Below are 24,230 nucleotides of genomic sequence, written 5' to 3'. Positions count from 1 at the left end.
GCGGCCATTGTCATTAGAAACATTTCTAATTTAGCGACAGCGAATACCCTTTTGTCGCGAAGTCGTGCTGTTGTCCAAAAAGCTGTTCCCATAAGAACGCGTGTATTTTAATATTTGACAGGTGTCGCTCGTCACTTGTCGTCGTCTATGTGTTCAGCACTTCAGTTGTAAAACATAACATGTATTACGCGATATTATATGTAAGTGATTGTAAAAATCTGGATGGATGATCAACTTCGTTTGAATTAATAAAAATTAGATAACTTTTAACTTTGTGTTTTTAATAAGCATCAGCAGTATTAATAAAATATGGCATCCATGCAAATAATAAAGATAAGACAGATGTACTTTAATTACTGAATCAATTGATAAGTTGTTATTGAAATTGTTTAAATTTCGACGTGTTTTTCTTCAGGTGAGACGTAGACGAACACATAATAATTTAAAACTATTAATTATTCTTCATTTTAAATAGTTTACATCAGCTCGTAATTATTTATATAATGTTTACATAAGTTCTTGCAAAAGAAATTCGCTATCATCGCACGTTAACTATGTGTGATTGGTGAAGGCATAACATTCATTGTGTTTATTACTGATGAAATGAATACATAAATCATTTGAGCAAAATTGTTGTTTTTGTGACAGCCAAATTTCAAAGGATAGGATGAGTTTAATTACTAAACTGCACAAATGTAGTACAAGGTTTGGCACTGTATACATTGAGTAACTATGCTATTTTCAAGGACCAAATTACACATCTTCTGTAACCAGAACTATAAAAATAGACGTCGAAAGCCAAATGTCTCTGTTTAATTTGTTAAGTGTTCTGATTGCATGATTAAACGTTCAGTAGTGATCTTGGAATAACCTTCCCACTTATCTTTCAGCTAGCTACATAAATATTAAATGTTTTTATTCACTAGACATTTTTTACTTCCACTACAAATAAGCTTTAGTATTATGTTTGAGCATATTTGAAGATCATGAACTTTGTTCCTCTAATTCAGTGTTTAATAAGATCGATCAACTCATCAGTTTTATGTACATATATATATTATTTTATATTTTAGATTTTCATCAAAATTAGTTTCAGTCATTGCATTTAAAAAATTCTAATAAAATGGTATAATTTGCTATATATTAATATATACAATCTTTTCCAGATCCTTAAAAATGAATATCAAGGCACTTACGGCTGTAATATGTGTATTTGTGGGTTGCTGTAGCAATGTTGTATTTCTGGAGTATCTAGTAAAGTAAGTTATTATATATATGTGTTTTTACGTTTATTTGTTTGACAGCAAAATTCGTGTAATTTACAAAGAATATAAAGTCGTCAGTTATGTACCTACATGGTTCCAAGTGCATATATTTAAATTTCACTTTTACATAATCCCTACAAATTAATAATTGCTTTATAAATTAATTTCCTATTTTAGAGAAGATCCCGGTTCTGGAAATCTCATAACATTTTCACAGTTCTTGTTTATCGCTCTGGAAGGGTTAGTGCATACAATTGCGACGCGCAGTTTCTCGCCGAAAATACCTCTGCGTAATTATTCCCTTCTTGTGCTTATGTTTTTTGTAACAAGTGTGGCCAACAACTTTGCGTTTGACTTCAATATACCAATGCCTTTGCATATGATATTTAGAGCTGTGAGTAAAATTTTAAATAGCTAATATAGTAATAAATAGCATTAAAATATTGATTAACGTTTCAAATATTGCAGGGTTCACTTATAGCTAATATGATAATGGGAATACTTATTTTGAAAAAGAAATACATTTTTTCCAAATATTTGTCTGTTTTCATGATAACCGTTGGAATAGTGTTGTGTACAATTGTTTCGGGGAGTAATGTGGTGAGTAAATCTTCTATACGGGCTTAGTATATATCGCTTTATGTTTTTCAATTAAAATTTCGTATTTATATTTATAAGACATTTAGTACATATCTAACGTCTTGTGGATCTAAATTAGATTACAAACAGAGTTAATGTGCATAAAATGCTTAAGTCCGGAACTTCTGAGAATATAATTATTAAACATAATTTGGTAATTAGTCTCATTATGATAAACTTTAAAGTGTGTTTAAAATTTACTTCTTAATAACATATGCTGATTTCCATAAGACCACCGATATGTACTATTGCATTATAAGATTTAACGTATTTTATGACATTTTGATTTTTAATTATTTAGAAAAGTACATCTGTAACCAAACCAACCGATACTCTAGACGTTGGATATTCCGACTTCTTTATATGGATTCTTGGGATAGGTTTACTTTCCATTGCTCTTTTCATATCTGCTTATATGGGCATTTGTCAGGAAACTTTATACAAAAAATTTGGCAAACATCCTCAAGAGGCACTCTTCTTTACGGTAAAGTTCATACAGTCAAAATAAAATATTTAATTATTTTTATTGTTCTTTTACAGCATTTGATTCCATTACCTGGTTTCCTTTTCATATATAAAAATATTTGGGAACATTTCAGTTTAGCTACAGAAAGTGAACATATGGCATTACCAATAATTTCTACGGTTGGGTTGAAAGTCGAAATTCCTCAGATGCTATTTTATTTAATGTGCAATGTTATTACGCAGTACCTATGCATAAGATCGGTGTATATTCTAACAACCGAGTGTGCATCATTAACCGTTACACTTGTCGTAACATTGAGAAAATTTGTATCATTGCTTTTTTCTATTTTATATTTTAAAAATCCGTTTACAATTTACCATTGGACTGGTACGGGGCTAGTATTTTTCGGCACTATCATTTTTACCGAAGTAATTCCACGAATTACTGAGCAGATGAAACTTAGGAAGCATAAAAAAGAATAGATAAAAAATGTACATGCGTTTATGTTTATAATTACTCGTATATATTAAGATAACGTAAACTAATGTGAATTGTTAATAGTTTTTGTTTAGGAAATTAATATACTAATATACAGTTTTTGTATATATGTGTGTACTTAGATAAAATAAAGACTCAATAGATGCAATTGTTTGTTGTACGTTTTTTATTGCATAATCCACGTGAATCACATTGCTAATTTTAAACAAATATTTTTTTAGTTTCTTAATATCATAAGGATATCGATATTTTTTTAACAACTTGTAGACTAAGATGTGCGTAGCATTCCGCTTTTTTGAGAGTGGACTTGAGAGCACTGGTCATCTATTGCTTACCATTTATCGATAATGACGTCAGGAACTAAAATTAATTATTTTGCACAAATTAAAAAATAAAGGTAATTTCATAAAAAAGTATGTGAAATATATGCATTGCATATAAAATTCCATATTAAAAATTTCTAACATTGTTTAAAGCCTTCGCAAAATGTCTTGAATGGGAAGCTGTAAATAGAACTTAAAGGTATAAGTATAAACTTCAATGTAATTTTTGGGTATTTGATATTTGGGTGTCGTTTAAATCGTGGCGTCTTACATAATAAAATTAATCAATATTTTACAAATCAATGTTTAATGCAAAGGGATATTTAATAAACCATAGCAAGGCATCTCGTTTAATGGCCAGGAATCATAGATAGTGGGTAATGTATGGTTTTCATCCGTGATTGTTGAAGGACCGGTAAAGCAGATTGCATCACATATGAATTTGTCATTGTTCTTTTTCTTATTTGAAATATTATACAGCAGACTCTTTTTTAGTGGAACGTGGGATTGACTATAAAAGTGGAAAATTATGTATGTAATGAGGATCAATTATTATGTTGTAACTTTTAATTCGGACAAGCAGCGAGGCACATACAGAAATTGCGCACTTTTTGTTAAGACAGCATTTGAACACCTGAAAATATGCAACTTGAAAACGACCTAAAAGCTATGCTTGCACAAAATTATTCGTAGCTCCAACTTATGAAACGGGTTATTGTAAATCTTAAATTAATGTTAAATTACATAGAAAAAACGTGTAGCCATGGTTTAAGATTCTAAAATATTACATATTTTGTTAAAAAAACAATATGAATTGTTTGCAATACAGTCATCTGATTCAGTATTACTGTTTACAAAATTTGAGTCCTTCCTGTAAGTTAATTTGTTTTTTAAAAGGCGACGAACAATTGAATTTTGAAAGCAAGCCAGAAAGGACTTCTGAGCAGCGAATAATTCTATGTACCAAAAATAGTTATTAAAAATTTATATATATATATTTTAATTGAAACACAAATTTATTAGTATAAGTACATTGCTATTTAATCGGTAGAAATTTTGATTTGAACTTTGAGAACGATTTTCTCAAATATTGTAATTAAATTCACTTTAATAAAAAAATCCCTTAATAATAAATTATCGCACGTTTTTGCGATTTTAAATCAATAATTTTGTATGACTCTTTCAGACTCTTAAAATGCAAAGTACATAATATCAATTGGAAAATTGGAATATTTTGTACTTTCATAACTTATCGAATAAAATTTACATTTGGAGATTCCGTAATGCCTTTATTGAAAGATTTTTTTTAATGTTATGCCTTTAATGCAACAGTTTGCCAATTAAGTAATTTTGTGAACTAGTCATACAATTAATTATTGTTGATCTGGAGTATTTTCCCTAATGATCTTTAAAAAAAATTGTAAACGTTGAAGGCATTACTATATTGTTATTGGTTTAATTACCTTAAAATATTTAAAAATAACATTCTCCAAGCTCTTAATTTCAGCAGCGTAATGCTAAAGCATTAAAATTTAAATATATATGTGTATGTCATATGGAAATTAGTATAGAATTTTAATTAAATAGTTATTTTATCTAATTTTGCTAGAATTATGTATGTATGTAAGTTATTTGAACAAACTATTTAAAGCGTCATTGCATACAAGAGGCCAAAGAAAACGGCCCACATCAAAACAATCCCATGCATTTTTAGAATTGGGCTCTCACCGTCAGTAATTTTTCTAGCAACGAATTTCAGCGTTTCATCTAATAAAACTACAGGAATTGAAAATTTCATCACAGTTAGCCACTCTTCCCCTGACAATGGGGTCACTTGGAAAACGGTCTAAAATATAATAACAAATATATATGCATAGTACATATAATATTTAACCCAGTTTATAATTGATACTTACCGAAAGGACTTCCACATAAAGGATAACAAAATGTAGTGTAAAGGAAAGAGCCATTGAACCAATTAGCCACATATTGCACCATGGGGGCATAGTAATAAGTGACTGATTTTCTGAAAGGCTGCGCAAGAAAAAATTAGGTAATAATAATTTATTGTATATACCGATTTTGTTTGTTACCTGTTCATAGCGTTCAACATTTCAATTGTAACTAGTACGGATAAAGCCATGGTCATTGCATGGGGATCACTGAAAATCTTACAGTCCACTCCTTTAAAATCATCCCCTGAACCAGAACACGACAAATGATGTGTTAGTTGCCAATAGGTTAGGTGAGGGCCTGTCTCAGCAAATATAAACCACCAAGCTGCAGCGCCGACTGTAGCAGCACCAACATAACCACCAATAGCCATGTATCTATAAACACATCATTTTCTATTTAATACTGGCATTTTATAAATATTAAATAAATTACCTGAAGAATAACCATCCTGAAATAAGACCCTCGTCAGCTTTGCGTGGGGGTTTCTCCATAATATCTAAGTCAGGGGGATTGAATCCAAGAGCAGTTGCTGGAAGACCATCTGTTACCTGTATACACATGTACACTTATATTAATAATTCAATCAGTTTATATTTATTTTACTTACTAAATTAACCCATAATAGTTGAACAGGAATCAATGCTTCCGGTAATCCTAAAGCAGCAGTCAAAAAGATAGACACTACTTCGCCAATATTTGATGAGATAAGATAACGAATAAACTGCTTCATGTTATTATAAATAGCACGACCTTCTTCAACAGCAGAGACAATGGATGAGAAGTTGTCATCTGCCAACACCATTTCGGCGGCCGATTTGGCTACAGCAGTACCTGAACCCATTGCAATACCAATTTCTGCTTTTTTAAGAGCAGGAGCATCGTTGACACCATCACCAGTCATAGCAGAAATCTCATTCATGCTTTGTAGATATTCAACTATTTTTGATTTGTGTTGTGGTTCTACGCGAGAGAAGAGACGGGCACGGCCACATGCGGCTTTTTGCTCAGCCGGTGAAAGATCATCAAATTCGCGACCGGAATAGGATTTATTAGTTGTGTCTTCGTCTTCACCAAAAACGCCGATGCGTCGGCAAATTGCTTCCGCGGTTGCCTTATTATCACCAGTTATTACAATTACTCGGATACCCGCTGCTCGGCAACGTACAATGGAATCGAAAACTTCTTTACGCGGAGGATCCAACATACCAACGACACCAACAAATGTTAAATTAATTTCATATTGATAGAATTTGGTAGAATCTCCCAAATCCATTTCATCTGGTCGCATAGGGCTATCCGCTACAGCCAAAGCAAGACAACGCAAAGTGTCTCGTCCAGTACCATACTGTCCAGTTAGAGCCAAAATTTTGCTCTTAAGGGTTGAAGTTAGTGGCACTTTGCTTGTTCCAACACGTGCATGTGTACAACGTTCCAATACACCTTCTGGCGCACCTTTTACAAATAATTTTGGACCAGTTCCCAGTCTCGAAGCTTTCAGTGGAGTACAATATGAAGACATTGATTTACGGTCACGAGAGAACTCAAGAGTGAATTCTTTTTTCCATTTCGTTTCGATTTCCTGACGGACAACTATAGCGGCGGAACGGCGATCGAGACCGGTTTTATTGACATTAAATGGATTCAATTTTTCGGCAAGTACAATTAAAGCCGTTTCTGTAGCTTCACCAACCTTTTCAAAACACTGTTTAAACTCATTGTAATCAATTGCGGAATCATTACACATGATACAAATAGTAGCTAACTCCTGAAGAGCTTCATATTCTGAAGCTTTTACACGTTGTCCGCCCAAAAAGAGTTCACCCAAAGGTTCGTAAGTTGATCCAGTCAGTTCAAATTCCAGAAAACTACTATCGTTACCTTCTACCTTTTCGAAAATAAACATTCTTGATACCGACATTTGGTTGGTAGTTAAAGTACCAGTCTTATCTGAACAAATCACCGAAGTGCAACCTAATGTTTCAACAGACGGCAATGAACGTACAATAGCATTTTTTTTCGCCATACGGCGGGTTCCCAAAGCCAAACAAGTTGTAATTACAGCTGGCAAACCTTCTGGAATGGCGGCAACAGCTAATGCTACAGCAATTTTGAAGTAATATATAGCACCTTTTATCCATGAACCGCCGTGAGCGGGATCGTTGAAATGACCAATATTTATTGCCCATACAGCAACACAAATGATAGAAATTACTTTAGAAAGCTGCTCGCCAAATTCATCCAATTTTTGTTGCAAAGGAGTTTTGATTTCTTCGGTCTCCGACATTTCTGTGCGAATTTTGCCAATCGCTGTATTTAAACCTGTTCCAATGACTACACCACGAGCTTTACCAGCAGCCACATTAGTACCCGAAAATAATATATTCTTTTTATCCTGGTTAACGGCACGCGGATCAGGAATTGGATCTGTATGTTTTATAACTGATATCGATTCACCAGTCAAAATTGATTGATCGATTCGTAAAGTAGTAGAGTAGATATGCGTTAGTCGAATATCAGCAGGGATTTTATCTCCAACGGACACTTCAACTATATCTCCAGGAACAATTTCCTTCGCTCTGATTTTCTGAATTCCAGATTTATCCTGGCGAACTACTTTACCCATTTCCGGCTCATATTCTTTGAGGGCCTCAATTGCAGACTCAGCATTTCGTTCTTGCCATACACCTACAACGGCATTTGCTATCAAAATTAAAAGAATAACTAAAGGTTCTACAAATGCTGTGAATGTATCTTCGTGCTCTTCAAATAAAGCTAAGACCTGAAAAAATATGAATTCAAATTGTATGGTGCAATCAAATAATTGAAATTATAAAATTGGTGTCCAAACACATACAAATACATATATGTTTATGCATACAAATGCATTCAAAATCTTTTATGATTATACAAAGAAAGTTGCAATATAATTTGTATGATAGGACTCTACTAATTTAGTAGTTTCGATATATTTATGTATATAAATTATAAATGAAATGAAAAATTACTTACGAAAGAAATGATTGCGGCCAACAACAGAATTTTCACAAGAAGATCATCAAATTGTTCTAAAACAAGTTGCCAAATAGTTTTTCCTGCGAATAATTATTTACTCATTTATTATGATTATTTTTTTTTTTTTGTAAAATGTTTTTTCAATACCTTCCTCCGTAGGCAACTCTGAGTAAAGAAAAAAAAACGTACAACAATTAGCAAATTAAACTAAAAATGTTCACATATAATAGGTATTACCATTTGGACCATATTTTTTTTGGTTGGTTTTAATTTGATCCAATGTTAGTCCGCGTTCAGCGTCTGTGCCAAAAAAGTTCAAGGCTTGTTCGACGGTTTTAGCGTGGCCGTCTTCCATTGTTACTGATTATCGACGCGCAGGAATTCTGTAAATTCAGTTTCTTTACTTTAATATAATGCTATGTAATACAAATGTAAACTTTACATGTTCGCATCGAATTATAAGAAATAAATATAGAACATCGAAATTAATTATAATTTTCCTAATGAATTGCATTCCTTCATGTTTTTAGCAATAATCAAAATAATTTAAAAATTCAATTATTTTCCAGAAAAAGTGTGGAAATTAGAATTGGTCACTTGATATCTCTCAAATTGAATGACGTGGACTTTAAAATTAAATATGTGAAATTTTAATAAATACTTGTTTTGGTCGATTTTGCCATTCTATTCTTTTTAAGTAGTTTGAATGTATTCAACTATTCATATATTTTTCGCTACATATACATATGTCAAGTCATGTTATCAAACTTTTCACTTCCAGATTATTTTCTTTCATCATGAAATATATGCTTTAAACAGCTAACGACGACTTAAATAACCAACCGATACATATATACATAAATAATTTTTGAAATAATTATCTCAATTCATGGTTAAAATATATTATTGGGGAATAGATTAGAGCACTAATGTCACAAAATATTGTTTCTACGTCCAATATGAAAGTTTTTGAGCCTACGTATTTATATCTCTAAAATATATCCAAATTGCATTTACTTGGTTAGATCAGGTAATCAGCTGCACTTCCTTTATTTGACAATTTGACAGCAACCAGAAAACGACACTTCTACCTATGTACATTTACTTAATAATCTAAATGCTTTAGTTTTAATCTAATTGTTATATAGCGTACTTTTTATGTGTTACTTTAGTAATGGAGGAATACTAAAACAAAAGACAAATGAGATGGTGAATTATGCTGTAGAACGCAACGTTATACGATATGGAGGAAGCATGGCCTGACAGCTGGCTTTTGAGGTGTTGCCAATTAAAAAACATAATTTCGGAACACTCAGAAAAAATCCATATGATTGAAAGTAGGAAAATAATAAATAAAAGAATTAAATATATTGCAGAAACGATAAAAAATCTAAAAAAAATATACACATTTTTGTGTAAAATAATTTATGAAATATATGTATCAAGTTTTTTAAATTCGTTATATATAATGTGAACAAGTTGGGTCTTAACATGCCTTAAAAGTCCTTTAAATATTTTAGATTCATTTAAAAAATTAACATCAAAGCAAAATTATAATTACATTAAATATTAAAGATCCAGAAATATTGAATGTATACTAAATAAAAGTGCGATCCTTAAGTCGATTCTATTTTAATATACTTACATACATTTATCACAATACCTTGAAGTGTATAAGTATATGTGATTGGATGCATGCATATACATATATATTTCTACGGCGGATATATAAATACATTTGTACATACATATGTCTATTTAATGCACGTAATAATATGCAAAATTGTCTATTTCAATAGAGGACCAAATAATTTAGTATTCATATTCAGCTACGAATAATTGACGTTAAATAAAAATAAACATATATATTTATTCAATGCGTCGTATGTATGAATAAAAGTAGAAAATAGTTTTTGCCATGCTACTCGTGAATACTATTGCATATGAACATATATTTTATCATCAGCCTTTAAGGTAAAATATATCAATGCTAAGAGTAAGTGGTGAATATGGTATATCCAGTATTTGAATATTGCGCAAACTCCATAGACTTTTTGGTAAATATGAAGAGATGAGAGAACTATGAGTGCACGGATATAATATACTATATGTACGTATACAAATGTAGGCATTATCACCGTTGCCCAGGAGACTGTCACATGGTCTGCTCCAATTCGTTTCAATGCTTAGTATTCTAAAAATAATTAATTTTATAATAGATGTAGAAATTCATCTTTTCTTGACATATAGCATTACGAAAAGCTTTTGTTGACTTCATTTAATTTCGAAGAACTTGATTAAACCTTGTCAAGATATTTGAATTATGCATAGATATTATTGGTTCAAATTTGTAAATTTTACACTTTACACTTTTTTATAATCTCACAAAAAATTGGTTTAACTTGAAATAACAATTTCTTTATTTTTCGGTGGATTTGAAACAAAAAAAAACTTAATTATTAACTGATTTGTGATAACAAATAGCACTAAAAATAATTTTTGTTTTAAAATTTTGTGCTTATTTCGACTAAATAGCACATAAAATTGTCAATAAACTATTTACAATTTTAAAAAACTTACACAAATTTTTTACTCGGCGTCAATAATTAAAATTAATTTTTCTTATTGCGAAACAATGTTTAGCCCAGCCGAAAATAAGAGCTAAGGAAAGATCGCGCTTTTGAAACGATCGACGGCGACTGAATAAAATGAGAACAAATGCCTGATGAGAGTGCCTTTCAAAATTACAGAAATCTTTGAATTTGGCAAAATTCCCAAACAGACAGACTCTCTATCACCCGGGAAAATACTTTTGGCACGTAAAATTTTCTAAACAATCTCATTTCATATATGATATTTATCACAAAAAAATGTAAATGTGTTTTATATTCTCAAAATGACAGTGGTATAAATTTAATAATTATAAAAATACTTTTTTAATATACATGAAACAATGTTATTACAATCAGGTACTGTTAAAATTAACTATTTAAACTATAAAAGCTTAAAGTTAGCTTTTCATAAAATTTGGAAAGATCATGATTTCATAAAACTGTACTAAACTAAGAATTAAGTTTTAAAATTTTTATTATACATCAGTTTGCAATACACATTTATTTAAATTATTACCTTGTTTACCGTTGTTTGTCTCACATTGTTTAAAATTTATTGACTGTGGTTTTGAATATAAACGGATTCCAGATGGACATATTTGTACATTGTGATGACGTAGGGCTTTTGAGGGAAGTGTTGTCTTTGGATGAATACTTGATAACTGATTTGAAATCATACAATACGTCTCAGTTTGCACTTCCCTGGATACAATATTTTTTGAAGAAGAGCTGTAGCATATATCAATAAAGAATAATATTGATCCTATAACTGATAATGTACCAAGAATAAGCGCATTTATTTGAATATCAATTGGTATGTACTCCAATGTTCCAAACACTAAGCAAGCTGAAAGATGTATATTTTTTAATTTTTTAAATTTTTAAGTTAATTTTAAATGAGTATTAATCAATCAAAATAAAATAGATTCCCAAATATAGAAATTTACGTTATTATAAAAATTAGTTTGATGAACAGATAATCTGAATAATTCCGGTTGCGAAGCTATCCTTGTTTTAATATTGCAGAAAACTGGCCACTGGGCCAGTGTTGTTGCCTTCAGTCACGATGAAATTCGCAAGTAAAAACGGATGGCTACTGATTATTTGAAAATTAAATCACTCGCATCAGCAGCGATTTTAAGATGACTCCAAAAAAGAAGGTGAATTCAACGGGTCAATGTTGTTGCAGCTCAATGCTTTCGCTGATTTGGAGATTACTTTTTGTCTGTTATGGTTTGAAAATACGATTATATCTTACCTTGAATGACAAAAAATATTGTTCCGCAATAGAGCAATGTTTTTTCACACATTTCAAATTTATTAGACTTTATTCTAAAAAAAAGAATACATTTAATTAACTATAGAAATATCAGCTGAAGCAAATTTATATCTAAGAATGTTTTAAGATATTTTAACATGGATAATGTTTTTAAAACATATTTGCCAAAATTCTAATCCAAAAATTTCACTGTATATCCAATTTTAAAATCTACATATGTAAAAAGTGTGTATGTATATGCTCTATTAATAAAAATATTTTTTTTTTGGAGTAATGCGAAATAATTAAATAAGAAGTTGAAGCTATTACCTTGACAACAAAAAAACCCCAGCCATAAAGGTGTATCCACCATACACCAGAATGCTGAAGTCATTTCCCGCCTGAGACCAATTTAAATTATTAAGTAAGCTCCATTCAGTTGAAAATTTTTGGTTTCTTTTAAAAACTTGCTCGCCTTGGCTGTCTGTGATTTTTTTCACGATTAAAGCAGCAAAAGATATTACCTTAAATTAAAAGAATGATAACCTGAGTATAATTTGCGTGACAATACTTAGTATGCATGTACGTAATGTAGATACCTATAAACAGACATGTATGCGGGTGGCAATAAACTCTCGGGGAAATTAAATAGAAATAATATTAGTAGGTACGTTTAAATCGATGTAAATATGGGCAATGTATAAATATGTATGTATGTACCTAAATATGCCATGTCATGAGGTGCATCGTGCGCAATTGTTGGTTTTCCGAAAGGTTGTTGCACATGTATGTAGATACATTTGTGTACATAACAATAGGCAAAATTAAAAATATATATATATAATAAAAATCATTTTTGAATAAATTCTAATAGTTTTACTTCCAGATACGTATTTCAACATATAAGTACACGCACATGCATGTACATCCATATGAACGCATTCTTACATATACACATATATTTACTAAGTACGTACATATGTTTCGTGTTGTATTTGCATTTGTTAACTACATTTTTCAGCATAAAGAAAACCTGGCTAACGTTTAATTTATCAACTATTATTAAACATTCAAAATTAAATTAATAAATTTCAATATACACCAAGCACACTGCACATAAACTGTAATAAATGATAATGTGTACCGATTATGTATTTATGTTATTATCACGATATTTTTATTAATTCGTATAAGATACATAGCCAAGCTTAAATTCCATATATCTTAATTTTTTACTTACTAATTCTAAAAAAGCAAGCAATGTTGAAAACGAAAACCAACTCATTCTTACAAAGTTTACTTTATCATTTAATATCACAAACAAGAATGGAATTATAAGAGCTTGGTTTAGAGGTTTTGTCTTAAACAATAGAATCGTATATATGTACACACATGCATCATGTAGTTATTATACTAATGTATTATTTAACGTCCCAATAACAAAGTATACATTTACATATATATGTATATATGTATGTACGTCTGTATAGACGTATAGAAAATACATATGTATGTATGTACGTATACATATATTCTATAGGCCAGAGTATGGCCTATTTAAGAATGTAACTGTTTATTAGTTCATTATTTTGTAAAAGTAACATATATATTTTAATTCAAATATCCGACTGATGTTGGCATTATCATCAAATGTACATATGTATATAGTTATGTCTTCTACATGTAGTATTTTTTATTGTAGCTAAACACGCATTGATGGCCAATTGGGATATTTAAATGAACACATGTTTGAACACATATACATATATATGTTTACCTAATATGCATTATGCAAGATGCTAGGTACACTAAATATAAATATAGACATTGTATGTTTGTATATAAGAATGTAAGTACATATATCTAAATATGAAATAAAATATCTACCAAGAAATAATGTGTACTGTTATGTACGTACACTCAGTATATATGTATGTATAAGTGTGATTGCAGATAAGTATCCAACTTTGCGAAATATTTCGGGGAACTTAGAAAGATATACATATGTATGTATGTACTTTCAAATTGTTAGCAATGAAAATGTGGACCGCCTATACAAAGCGGTTCATTTCGCGGCATAAAATATTCATAAGAACAAAACCTACATTATTATACGTAAAGTTATAAATAATTTTACATGACAAGGTAAAGAATGTACACATTTCGCTGTTCATTAGTTGTTGCAAAATAAACATACCTACAATAAAAAAACTCAGGTGATTTAACATATACAATATATTTAGTTATCATTTTTATTTTACAAGCAATACTTAAAATGTATACAGAACTATATTTCCATCATTTCAGCTTCAAATATGAATATTATAATTTAGTAATTCGAATCCATGCAAAATAAATTAAGTGTTTCAAATATCAAATACAAATTATGAAATAGGTGAAACTATGTAAAATGCGATCTCTGAGTTTACTAATTTGTGTTTTATGTTGTAAAACTATATGTTTCACATTATGATATGACTGCTAGCAGTTTTGGAAATGCCGAGATTATTACTTAATCTTTGTATTACCTTGCAGCATGAGGTGCTGAAACGCAATGTGGGTTGCACGGATGTACGGGTATAGACATGTAGCGGAATAAATTCTTCTAGAACAAATAAACATAAACCAATATGTAACTAGATAATTTTACGACTTGTAAAAAGAACTTTTATGTGAGCAATGTAATTATATTTTGTGTTATACGTGTATAAGAATATATTCAGTAAAAGGTTCGGAAAGCACACAACAGTTTTTTGAAAATAATAATCATAATTTTTCTGCAAATACAAAATTCCACGCAACTTTAATTTATTATATATAATGTTACATTGTTATAGATAACTATTTGGGGTACTAAATACCACAGTTTATAACTATTATAATAAGTATTTTGATTTATTAATTTTATTTCATACAACATTGATATGAGTTGAATATAATTTACGTCATATATAGCTGCTTAATTCATCCATTTTCTGCAGTTGGGAGAACCGCACATGCAAGATATTTTATGGGCATCGTCTTCAATGTCAAATTTATAATCATAAGATAGCTGAAAAAAGAGTATATCGTTAGGTAAAATTTATCTCTCTTACGCTTTATTATTAGAGCAACTACCTCTTCGCCTCTGTTAATCCTTCGCTTAGCAAATATTATAATCCTAAGTTCACGATCAACATCAACAGTCTCAGTTACACAGTTAGGATTGCAAGCGTGATTTATATAACGAGCTAATCCTCCAGACAGGGTAGCATCGACGACTCTATCTTCATCCAGACGAAACATATATATTCCTCGATTCTAAATAATAAACAATAAATGTATACAAATAAATAAGGAAATTTTTCGACTAGTATATTTTTAATATCGACATATATCCAACAATTTTAATATGGAAATATAGTTTTTTCTAATATATAATACATTGCAATGAAATGGGGAAGGCTTCGTTTTTTTTCTTCCCTTTTTTTATTCTAATATGTATGACATGTAAAATACCTTCGCTTCATATTGTTTCTCTCTAATTTCCGACACTTCTGTGCGAATAACTTCACCAATATATTCTATTATCATGGTATGCTTTTCTATATCACGCGCAGCATATAAACCAAGGCCTTGTATTTTTGATCTGGAAATAAGGAGAAAAGTTCAGATCAGGCCACTGTTATATGTATACATATATGTAGTATCAGTATATATGTACAATGTGATAATGGATATTTACCTCGCCAAGTATACATTATTTCTCCATTCCTGTTTCATTTTTTTATATTGAGAACTTTTCGAGTGGACAAATTGCTTACTGTACGGACATGCTATTTCGCCTGCAATAGATGTTGTAGAATTTGCCATACGTTGATTCGCAGCTGAGCCAGTTCTTTGAGTATGAGGCTTTCTCCAAGCAACTATTTGTCGCTGCTTTGGCTCGGTGCGTGCAGAACCACTTGGGTTTATTGCAAGTGGCAATTCTAACAGAGGATTACGTCCATATTTAAAACGATAGTTCGTTAGTGTTTCTATGCCCGGTAAGCTCTCAATAATTCTAACTACAGAAGGCTCTGTTAATCCAAAGAGATCTTCGCCGGAAATAAATTGAGGGAACAGTTGTACAATTTTATTGTTTTTACGCATAGATGCGATGGGTGTTAAAATTTGTTTCCAAACTGCATTAGGGGAGGAATCGCGTAATTCAATTTCGCTTCCAGGTTCCTGCACCTGTATACGGAATTCAGGTCGACCAGCAGTTTCATTTATTGAGCATACATATCGACAACGTCGATTTGGCTTCTTCATAGACCAGTAAAATCGAATCTAGAAATTACATTATAATACAAATATACTATTTATCTATTTCACTTCTATACATGATCATATCATATATATGATTTAATTATAATTGTTTTACTTACCACTTTATATCCCACAGGGTATATGTGATCTATGGTGTGAAAGGCTTCTAACTGGTGAGGAAGTAATTGCCCAATATTTAAAAAAATTAAGGTACCGACTCGAAGTAAGTTTGTTAATTCTGAGTGATGCATTACTGTTGCCACTTGCCTATTTTCATCTCTTTCGACAAATACTCGTCTATGAACGGTAAGAGATGACAATTCATTTTCTTTTTCTAATCGATTTGCATGCTGCTGACAATGTATGGTTTTGTTTTTGTAGAAAACACAATGCTCTCTTATTGCACAAGGTAAATGAAAAACTTGGGTACAACGATTTTTAAAACAGCGTACTGTGGCACCAATTTGTTGACATCCGCTACACGATTGATTAAGGCCCATCTGTAAAGCTGCTGGAAAGTTCATAAGGCCACCACTTATAGTCTCATACACTTCGCTGGACCATAGAGCGCAATTTAAATGTACCTAGAATGATAGTGAATTATTATAAATAATATTACATATTAATGTACTTATTTTAAGAAATGTAATCCATAAAAGTGACAATTGTAATTTTGGTAATATTTTCACAAGTCTAATTGATGAGACATTCGAAATCTTTGTCCGAGTACAGATATACATATATTCTGGACATAACAGGCTTGTTTACTTAACATGCAAATTGTATGTTAGCTCTAATACAGATATGTTAGTATGTTGTCATACAAATACTGTATTTTAGGCTTTACTAAAGACTATTATTATTTTCAGAAAATTTACTTTGTTCTACCAAATACAAATAAGGGTACAAGGTGACACATATGTATATACGAACACTTGACTAATTTTTAATAAAAACTTACCCATTTATCTATATCGAAATTGAGTAGTCGAGATGGGCCATTGGCTGCGCCGTCCCCACGTTGGTAACAAAAAACACACTCCCTCAAATCTTCAATTGAACTATTTAAGATACAACTAGCAAATCCACTTTGTTCATTATTTTCATCCAAACATGTTTCACTGCCTTTCTTAACATTCTCAGAAATACGGCTTTGACTTGACTCCTTAAAACAGTTAACACTGTAATGTTTGTAAATGCAATTTTTAGCTTTATTATTTTTAGATATATTATTTTGATTTGCCGTAGACCTGTTCCCGGTTAAGTTTTCCTCATTAAACTTTTCTTCAGTAGTTACTTGAACGTCTTCAATTTTTGATTTTAAATTTAAGGTTTGCGATTTATGAGGATTATTGAAGTGTTCATAACAATATTTGTTACAGAATTGCAATTTCATTGGCGATAAATTTGGCGACAAGTTAGAGGGGCAAATTTCTTTTATATCACAAAAAGGAGTTTTAAAAGATTGAATTCTCGAATCTAAAATTGAGTTACCGCAATTATAGCAAATTTTTTTTCTGCCACACATCACATCTTGTTGAAAACTTGTTTGACTTTTAGTTGTTAACTTAATATTGCTCTTTGGTGTAAGGTCGTGAGATAAATTAAATGTTGGTTTATCAATTACTTTATACATTGTCGGCGCTGGAATATGCAACAGATTGGCCAAGTCTTTAAGCACCCCAAATATGTTATTAACAGCCGAAAATTGAACGGACAATGTAACCACTCGGTTGTTGCTTTCATCACGTTTCGGTCTAAAAAGGAAATATATATATTATTGCTTGTTATAAAAGCAAATAGTCAGTTGTGTTATATTACAGTTTTTTTTATAATATACACATTTTTGACAAAAAAATAAGAATCAGTAGGTATGATGGCAATGGGTTAATAATTGTAGTAAATTAAATCACAGAAGTAGAAAATAAAGTTTAAAACTGTAAATTGTTACCTCATATCGGTCCCATTATTTAAAATCTGGTTAGCATTTTCAATGCCGTCAATTTGCTTTATCGCTTTTACAAGGCAGCTCTTTTTAATACTAAATGTTGAATCGATAAATGGGATACTTGGTGACATTCGATCCACGTAATGCTCATTGTTTTTATTCATTACAACTAAGCCGGGATAAATAAGTTGCTGTAAAGACAACCTATTGAATTTATCTCCAATCGTATTTACTACATCGACATTATTGACACTACAGTTGGTTACAATATCTGAGGACTCAATGCTGCGTTCTTTCATTATACTCCATACTCGCAAGTACCTGTCGCTATAATTATTTCGTGTATTTGATGAGAATTCCTGATCATAAAAATCATTTTGAATTGTAGACAATTTTTTCTCTTTGTTACTTTCTGATGAATGAAATGACTCCGTGTCATATAATGTATTTGCATTGGAATGATGCGCATTTCCATACTCTCCCAAGAGTGGGGGAGTTTGCAAAACATCGCCATTCTCTTTACTACTTACTCCACGAGGAAGATTGCTACTTAACCCATATGCATTACAAACAAGGAAATTTCTATTTAATAGAGGTTCCAAAACCTGCAACGGTTTCATTTGCTTTAGATGTGTCATTAAATTGTCAATGAAATTGTCGTAATCCTCTTCGATTTTGGAAAGTTTTCTTGACCTCTTTTTTGGTCCAGGTACATTTGTAGTAGAGTTAACTATGTTCGCATTAGTCTCCTTCCCACTTAGCAACAACCTGCGTTGCTTTTGGTATTCTCTTTTCCGTTTCTTTTTGGACTCAATATCTTTATCTACTATTATTGTCTTCTGATCGGTAGATACAATATTATTTGGATTATTGCATTCGGAAGGTATACTCATATCATTAAGATTATGTTTATTATCCGACTTTAAATTTACTTGAATATTCGAATCATTATCATATCTGGATGGTGTCTTTGACTTCGCAGATGCATCTAACAGATTGTTAACATAAGGTTTCGTTTTAATATTTTCGTTTTTTTCCGCTTTTTCTGATGGATCTGTCAGAGATGTTACAAAACTGGACAACTTTTCACCGCAAGCCTCTTCCTTTCTCTCAATTATGGGGAAATGATTTGGCACATCACTGCCAAAATTTTGGTTATTTATGCTGTCTTTGCCAACATTGGAGGACCTTAAAATGTAAAAAAAGGATTAGTTAAATATTATTACACGTACATATATATGAATAGTTAATAGGTAAAAGTTCATTGCATCTACTGAATGCGATAACAACGAATGAGGATTACTAATTTAATAATTATCCGATATATGAAGAATATTCACAAGCTTTTGAGAATCATATTTTAAGAGTTAACCTTTTGGCAAAATTGAACCATTTGCTTTATAAGCTTTTTATACGAATACATATGTATATTTATTATCCTACATCCTCTATGGTATGGTATTATATGGTATTGTATTGTAGGGTACAGTGTTTAATTTGAATTAATGTTAGATTCTGAAAAGCAATTTCATTTCGTAACATTCATATTATATTCGCTGTTTCCTTTGAACGGCATATCAAAAATATTATCTTCAAGAAATTTAGTTAAAAAATTGAATAAGTTTTAGTATGGTTGGGCGAATATTTGTATATAAAGCTGATATGCAATTCTAAATAGTTAAACACATTTCAAATATATGTGCTCGTATAAAAGTTTGTTGAATGTGATGAAAAACTTGACAGTAAACTAATGCTGCTCTGAATGTTTTACGTAGCCATTTAGCCAAATAGCAATAATATACATAGTTAATGCTCGCTCAACTTACGTTTTATTAGCAGAGAAAATATTTCCCAGTGAATTTCCACCTTCTTCAACCTCATTTCCATTGGATTCTTTTTGCTGTGTGTTATGTGAGTAATTTTGTTGTGATGAATTACTGGTATCGCTTTTCTCACATGAAGCTTTACTTGTTTTAAGCGAATCATGTTCAATGTCCTGCCCAGTAACTGTTGTAACTTGCATTTTGGAGCGACACGGATCTTCTAATGAGAATGGGGTAATGTTCGGATTGGAGACAAATGACGTTTCTTTTGAAATCACTTGGACAGGTTTTATTTTCACATCATTTTGAGATGCTGTGATTTCATTGTTGATTTTATTTTTTAAATCTTCTTGCTCGTCAGTTTTCTGTGGTTTTGAAATCTCAGTTTGAACCGGGGCTGAAGATGTCGCTGGGACAGGAGGTATAACTGGGCGGGCCAATTGTGCCTCCAAAGAACTAACTAAACCCAAACTAGGTGCACGCACATTAATCACTTTTCTGGCAGATAATACTTGACTACAAATAGATGCTGGTGTTGAGTTCGTAACTGGGTTTGGTATATTGGTAGCTATGGACGTGTGAATATTTAGATGTTGCGAATTACTGGAATTTTGAAGAAGTTTTTTAAGAAGAACATTGTTGGAATCCTCTGATTTAGAAACATTTATAGGCGACTTATTAAATTCAATGTTTCCATGCTTGTCAAAATTTTTGATGGATTTTGCTTCAACAAAGGAATGCGTATTATCAACTGCTTCTTTTTTGTTCAAACTCTCGAATACATCTGCATTGCACTCAGAACTTTCAAGCTTGCTTCGTTTTGAAGGCAAAATATCAACATTCTGTCGATATTCTTGTTCATGTACCTCAAGTGATTTGCATCGTTTATCCAAATGTTGTCCCAACGAAGACAATGTGTAGGGTGTTACTTTGACCGTTTTACGAGGTAGTGAGCTCTGATCAGTTGAGTTTATTAAATTAGGAGGTTGTACTGCGACTGATATAACTGTAGATTTATTAATTGGACTTGTTTCCTGTGATTGATTTTGTGTCGATGAAAGATTGTTGGCATTAAAAGGCTGTACCATATTCATCGAACTAACTGCAGATACATTAAGTGCACTTGAAACTGTTAAATTGATTTTTTTTACCTTCTGATCGATTAAGTTTGAGTTTCTAATTGAATTAGACACTATATTTGCCTTTGATTGTTGAGTTGGGTTATTTTTTGATAAAACTAATGAAATGTTTTTTGGAATCGAAATTATGGATGATGAATTTAATTTCCCACATAAATTATTCAGATTTGTTTGTTTTGTACTATGGAATTCTGTCTGGATATTGTTATCTGACACACCCGTTGAAACGGAGACACATGTTGTTGTAGCTGATGTTGTAATTAATTGAGGGACATGTTGTCTAATTATACTAACAGCTGGATAAACATTTGTGTTTCCTTGGTGCTCCGTATTCTTTGATATTGGCGTTAGTAAAGGTAGGATATTGACATTTGGATTTAAAACCTTTTTAATAGTAGCCGCCGTTTTATTTAACGTAATTTCATCAGTGACTGGAGGTACTATTTTTACAGGATTTTGTATGGAACCCAAGGTTTTCGATATATTGGAGTCTAACATCTGATTATCGCTGGTTGATTTTTCTACTTTTTCATTTGCAAAATCAATTGTTTCAATTGCCGAAATATTGTCAGATATATTTGTTCCATCTTCTAAATGTGCATTATTGTGTAATAAGCCTCCGGAATCTGTTTTGAAACTTATTTTTTTTGAACCCGATTGATTGAGAGCTATACTAGGTTTAGCTTTTGATACGGCAATTGTAACAAGTCCAGAATTAGGTTGCGAATTTGTAGTTACGGAACACTGAAGTTGTGGTAGCTTCTTACCAAAAACTTTAGTTTGAACAAGCTTCGTTGTTGATACTGGTTTAATTTGAAGCTGAGAAAGCGATACTATAGTTGGATGACTACCCTTATACCCTTGCTTAGTCGTCAGTATTTTGCTTAAATTTATTTGTGTTTGAGAAGAAAGTTGTTGTGAAGATGTCTGCGTATTCGTTTGAGATTGTTTCTGCAGCTCGGAAGATCCAGAGCTGCCTTGGTGACCGTGTTGTGAAGAATTTAAGGGTTTTAACAATGGAACAGATATTGTGGTATTACCAATTGAAACTTTTGCTGTAGTTTGTGTAATCTCCGATGGAAGCTTCTTATTTGTCATCATCACTTGCGAATTCTTCAAATTTGGAGATATATTTCTTCTATTCAATACTGATGCATTTTGTGGTATGCCGGCAGATATTGTACTTGCAGTCGTTATACGAGTATAAGTCAATGTACCTGGTCGCATAATATTTCCAGCTGAAGCTACAACACGAGAAAGCGATCCAGAGAGACTGTTATCAGAACTCAAAGATAATTGTTGTATTGGCTTTTGTTCCTGCATAGATGACATCATGACAACATCAAATTCGTTAGCACTTATTTCTTGATTTATTGGCGATATGCCTAAATCAGCGGATTCAATTTGTCCTGCACATTTGGTATTTAACTCTTTTCGTCCACTTATATTGGTATTTAACAAACTGCTACTTGTCTCGGAAATTGGCTTATTTCTGATGCTTTTGTCGCAATCTTTATCATCAATATAGTCCGACACATTTGACGAAATAACTACAAAATCGTCTGAATTAAAAGATGGTTTTACCGTTTCAGGTATTTCACAATCTTGATTTGAAAAATTTTGAAAAGTTTTTGACACAGAATCTCTTTTAAAACTCTTCTTTATATGCTCGTCCTTAGTGCTCTCGCTCAATGGTTTCTTAATTACATTGCCTTCAAGATTCCAAATAGTGTTATTGGACACATCTAATTTAATTTTTTTTGTTGAACTTATACTTATTTCTGCCGAGTTATTCCGTTTCACTGAACTGGTATTATTACTTTGGAAGTTATGATGTTTTGGATTTTCAGAACTTCCAATATTTTTTATTTGATTCATGCTTAGTTTTTAACTTTTTACACATTTATGCGTCGAAATATATACGTATATTCAATAAGAAACCTGTAATAAAAAAATAAAAAAAATTAATGAATTACATGGGTTGGTCTTCAGACATCTTGCATATTTTGTTCCGATTATGAACTTCTCATTTCTCAAAAATAAAATAGTAAAAACATTATTCTGCTATGTCTAGTAACCGTCTATTGGACGAAGGCTGTGTCTTTAGATACTGACAATGAAAAAATAAAGTTTTTGGCTTGGAGCTGTGTAAATTATAAATAATAGATATTAAATGGCAAAGGTAGTGCAAAATTAATAAACCTGTAAGCAATATATGTATTTGGAAATAATATACGGTGTTTGTATTTACAATTAAAGTTCAAATAATAGCGGACAATTTGTCATACGCAGAACTGCTCTTAGTAATGCAATAGCAAAGGATGTTTACAACATACATTTTTATTAAGAATATTTTCTAGTAATATAAAGACATATACTACAATTATAACATTTAACACCCAAAAACAAATATCTATTAAAAATGTAAACCCACCATGAGGCTGTACGACTTTTATTTGATAAAAACACACTATACAAAACAAAACTGTTCATTAAAAATCCGCAATCATATTGTTGAAACTCGTACACACAATAAATAATATAATAATATTCACTTTTGGCATTCACATTTATAGAATTAAATATATTCACTTTAGTATCCTCTAGTATTTTAATTTCTTAAAGGTATTCTTTAATATTGCTTTACATGAAAAATATTAAAGTGGTTTTTGACAGAGATACGATTTGGAAAATGGAACAAAACAGGGCGTTTCGTTCAAAAGGGCTGAGGAAGTAAATGAAATGCAAATAGGGGGTTATCGTGATATGGAAGGATGATTAAAACATTTTCTATTGAATTTAAGTGAATCAGAAGTCAGGGAAGATTTTGCAGTTTTCTACCTGAAAACATATCACTAAGCCATATCCGTGATGACTATGTACTGTAGTGATGACCATGGACATACAATGTCATTTCCAACAACTGTCAATATTTGTTATTTGTTTACGAATAGGACAAGGAATGCTTGTGTCAAGATATTGAAAAAAATATTTTTGTATC

At 31.2% G+C, this 24,230-nt stretch overlaps 4 protein-coding genes and 1 long non-coding RNA gene across 16 annotated transcripts; 2 read left to right on the top strand and 3 right to left on the bottom strand.

Annotated features, from left to right (window-relative positions):
* Nucleotides 1-58: 58 nt before the first annotated feature.
* LOC105213435 (UDP-xylose and UDP-N-acetylglucosamine transporter) lies at nt 59-3,558 on the top strand. Of its 4 annotated transcripts, XM_054234456.1 has the most exons (7): nt 61-200; nt 289-415; nt 1,167-1,259; nt 1,443-1,659; nt 1,734-1,865; nt 2,206-2,388; nt 2,445-3,558. In XM_054234456.1, the coding sequence occupies exons 3-7, from the start codon at nt 1,177-1,179 to the stop codon at nt 2,850-2,852; spliced, it is 1,023 nt and encodes a 340-aa protein (XP_054090431.1). In that variant the 5' UTR covers nt 61-200; nt 289-415; nt 1,167-1,176; the 3' UTR covers nt 2,853-3,558. The 4 variants fall into 4 exon arrangements, with proteins under 4 accessions (XP_011184576.1, XP_054090431.1, XP_011184574.1 ...); XM_011186274.3 differs by lacking the exon at nt 289-415 and having other exon boundaries at nt 59-200; XM_011186272.2 differs by having other exon boundaries at nt 184-415.
* On the bottom strand, nt 3,012-10,892 carry LOC105213434 (calcium-transporting ATPase sarcoplasmic/endoplasmic reticulum type). 5 transcript variants are annotated; one of them, XM_029041090.2, is made up of 10 exons: nt 10,740-10,892; nt 8,397-8,542; nt 8,307-8,324; nt 8,157-8,239; nt 5,755-7,926; nt 5,580-5,695; nt 5,285-5,521; nt 5,108-5,225; nt 4,920-5,037; nt 3,012-3,228 (listed from the first exon to the last, which is right to left on the bottom strand). In XM_029041090.2, exons 2-10 carry the CDS (start codon nt 8,512-8,514, stop codon nt 3,200-3,202), a joined length of 3,009 nt encoding a protein of 1,002 aa, XP_028896923.1. In that variant the 5' UTR covers nt 8,515-8,542; nt 10,740-10,892; the 3' UTR covers nt 3,012-3,199. The 5 variants fall into 5 exon arrangements, with proteins under 5 accessions (XP_028896923.1, XP_028896924.1, XP_011184567.1 ...); XM_029041091.2 differs by lacking the exon at nt 3,012-3,228 and adding an exon at nt 3,412-3,702; XM_011186265.3 differs by lacking the exon at nt 3,012-3,228 and having other exon boundaries at nt 3,633-5,037.
* LOC114804147 (uncharacterized) lies at nt 9,546-16,999 on the top strand. 3 transcript variants are annotated; one of them, XR_003752406.2, is made up of 3 exons: nt 9,546-10,133; nt 16,456-16,625; nt 16,701-16,999. It is a non-coding gene; the product is annotated as an uncharacterized LOC114804147 (long non-coding RNA). The 3 variants fall into 3 exon arrangements; XR_003752408.2 differs by lacking the exon at nt 9,546-10,133 and adding an exon at nt 14,041-14,174; XR_003752409.2 differs by lacking the exon at nt 9,546-10,133 and adding an exon at nt 14,105-14,245.
* Nucleotides 11,233-13,457, bottom strand: LOC105213433 (uncharacterized). Of its 3 annotated transcripts, none has more exons than XM_011186264.3 (4): nt 13,270-13,416; nt 12,360-12,553; nt 12,030-12,103; nt 11,233-11,618 (listed from the first exon to the last, which is right to left on the bottom strand). In XM_011186264.3, the coding sequence occupies exons 1-4, from the start codon at nt 13,312-13,314 to the stop codon at nt 11,248-11,250; spliced, it is 684 nt and encodes a 227-aa protein (XP_011184566.1). In that variant the 5' UTR covers nt 13,315-13,416; the 3' UTR covers nt 11,233-11,247. The 3 variants fall into 3 exon arrangements, with proteins under 3 accessions (XP_011184566.1, XP_054090434.1, XP_054090433.1); XM_054234459.1 differs by having other exon boundaries at nt 11,367-11,500; nt 13,270-13,448; XM_054234458.1 differs by lacking the exon at nt 11,233-11,618 and adding an exon at nt 11,663-11,973 and having other exon boundaries at nt 13,270-13,457.
* LOC105213436 (histone-lysine N-methyltransferase trr) lies at nt 14,247-23,914 on the bottom strand. Its single transcript, XM_029041088.2, has 9 exons — nt 23,664-23,914; nt 20,094-23,170; nt 18,271-19,455; nt 17,281-18,076; nt 16,439-16,903; nt 15,754-16,340; nt 15,528-15,657; nt 15,147-15,329; nt 14,247-15,081 (listed from the first exon to the last, which is right to left on the bottom strand). The coding sequence occupies exons 2-9, from the start codon at nt 23,105-23,107 to the stop codon at nt 14,989-14,991; spliced, it is 6,453 nt and encodes a 2,150-aa protein (XP_028896921.1). The 5' UTR covers nt 23,108-23,170; nt 23,664-23,914; the 3' UTR covers nt 14,247-14,988.
* Between the last annotated feature and the right edge of the window lie 316 nt (nt 23,915-24,230).

Source organism: Zeugodacus cucurbitae, chromosome 6 (assembly GCF_028554725.1).
Source record: "Zeugodacus cucurbitae isolate PBARC_wt_2022May chromosome 6, idZeuCucr1.2, whole genome shotgun sequence".
Classification (NCBI taxonomy): Eukaryota; Metazoa; Arthropoda; class Insecta; order Diptera; family Tephritidae; genus Zeugodacus; species Zeugodacus cucurbitae.
This window is presented reverse-complemented; position numbering and strand designations above follow the sequence as displayed.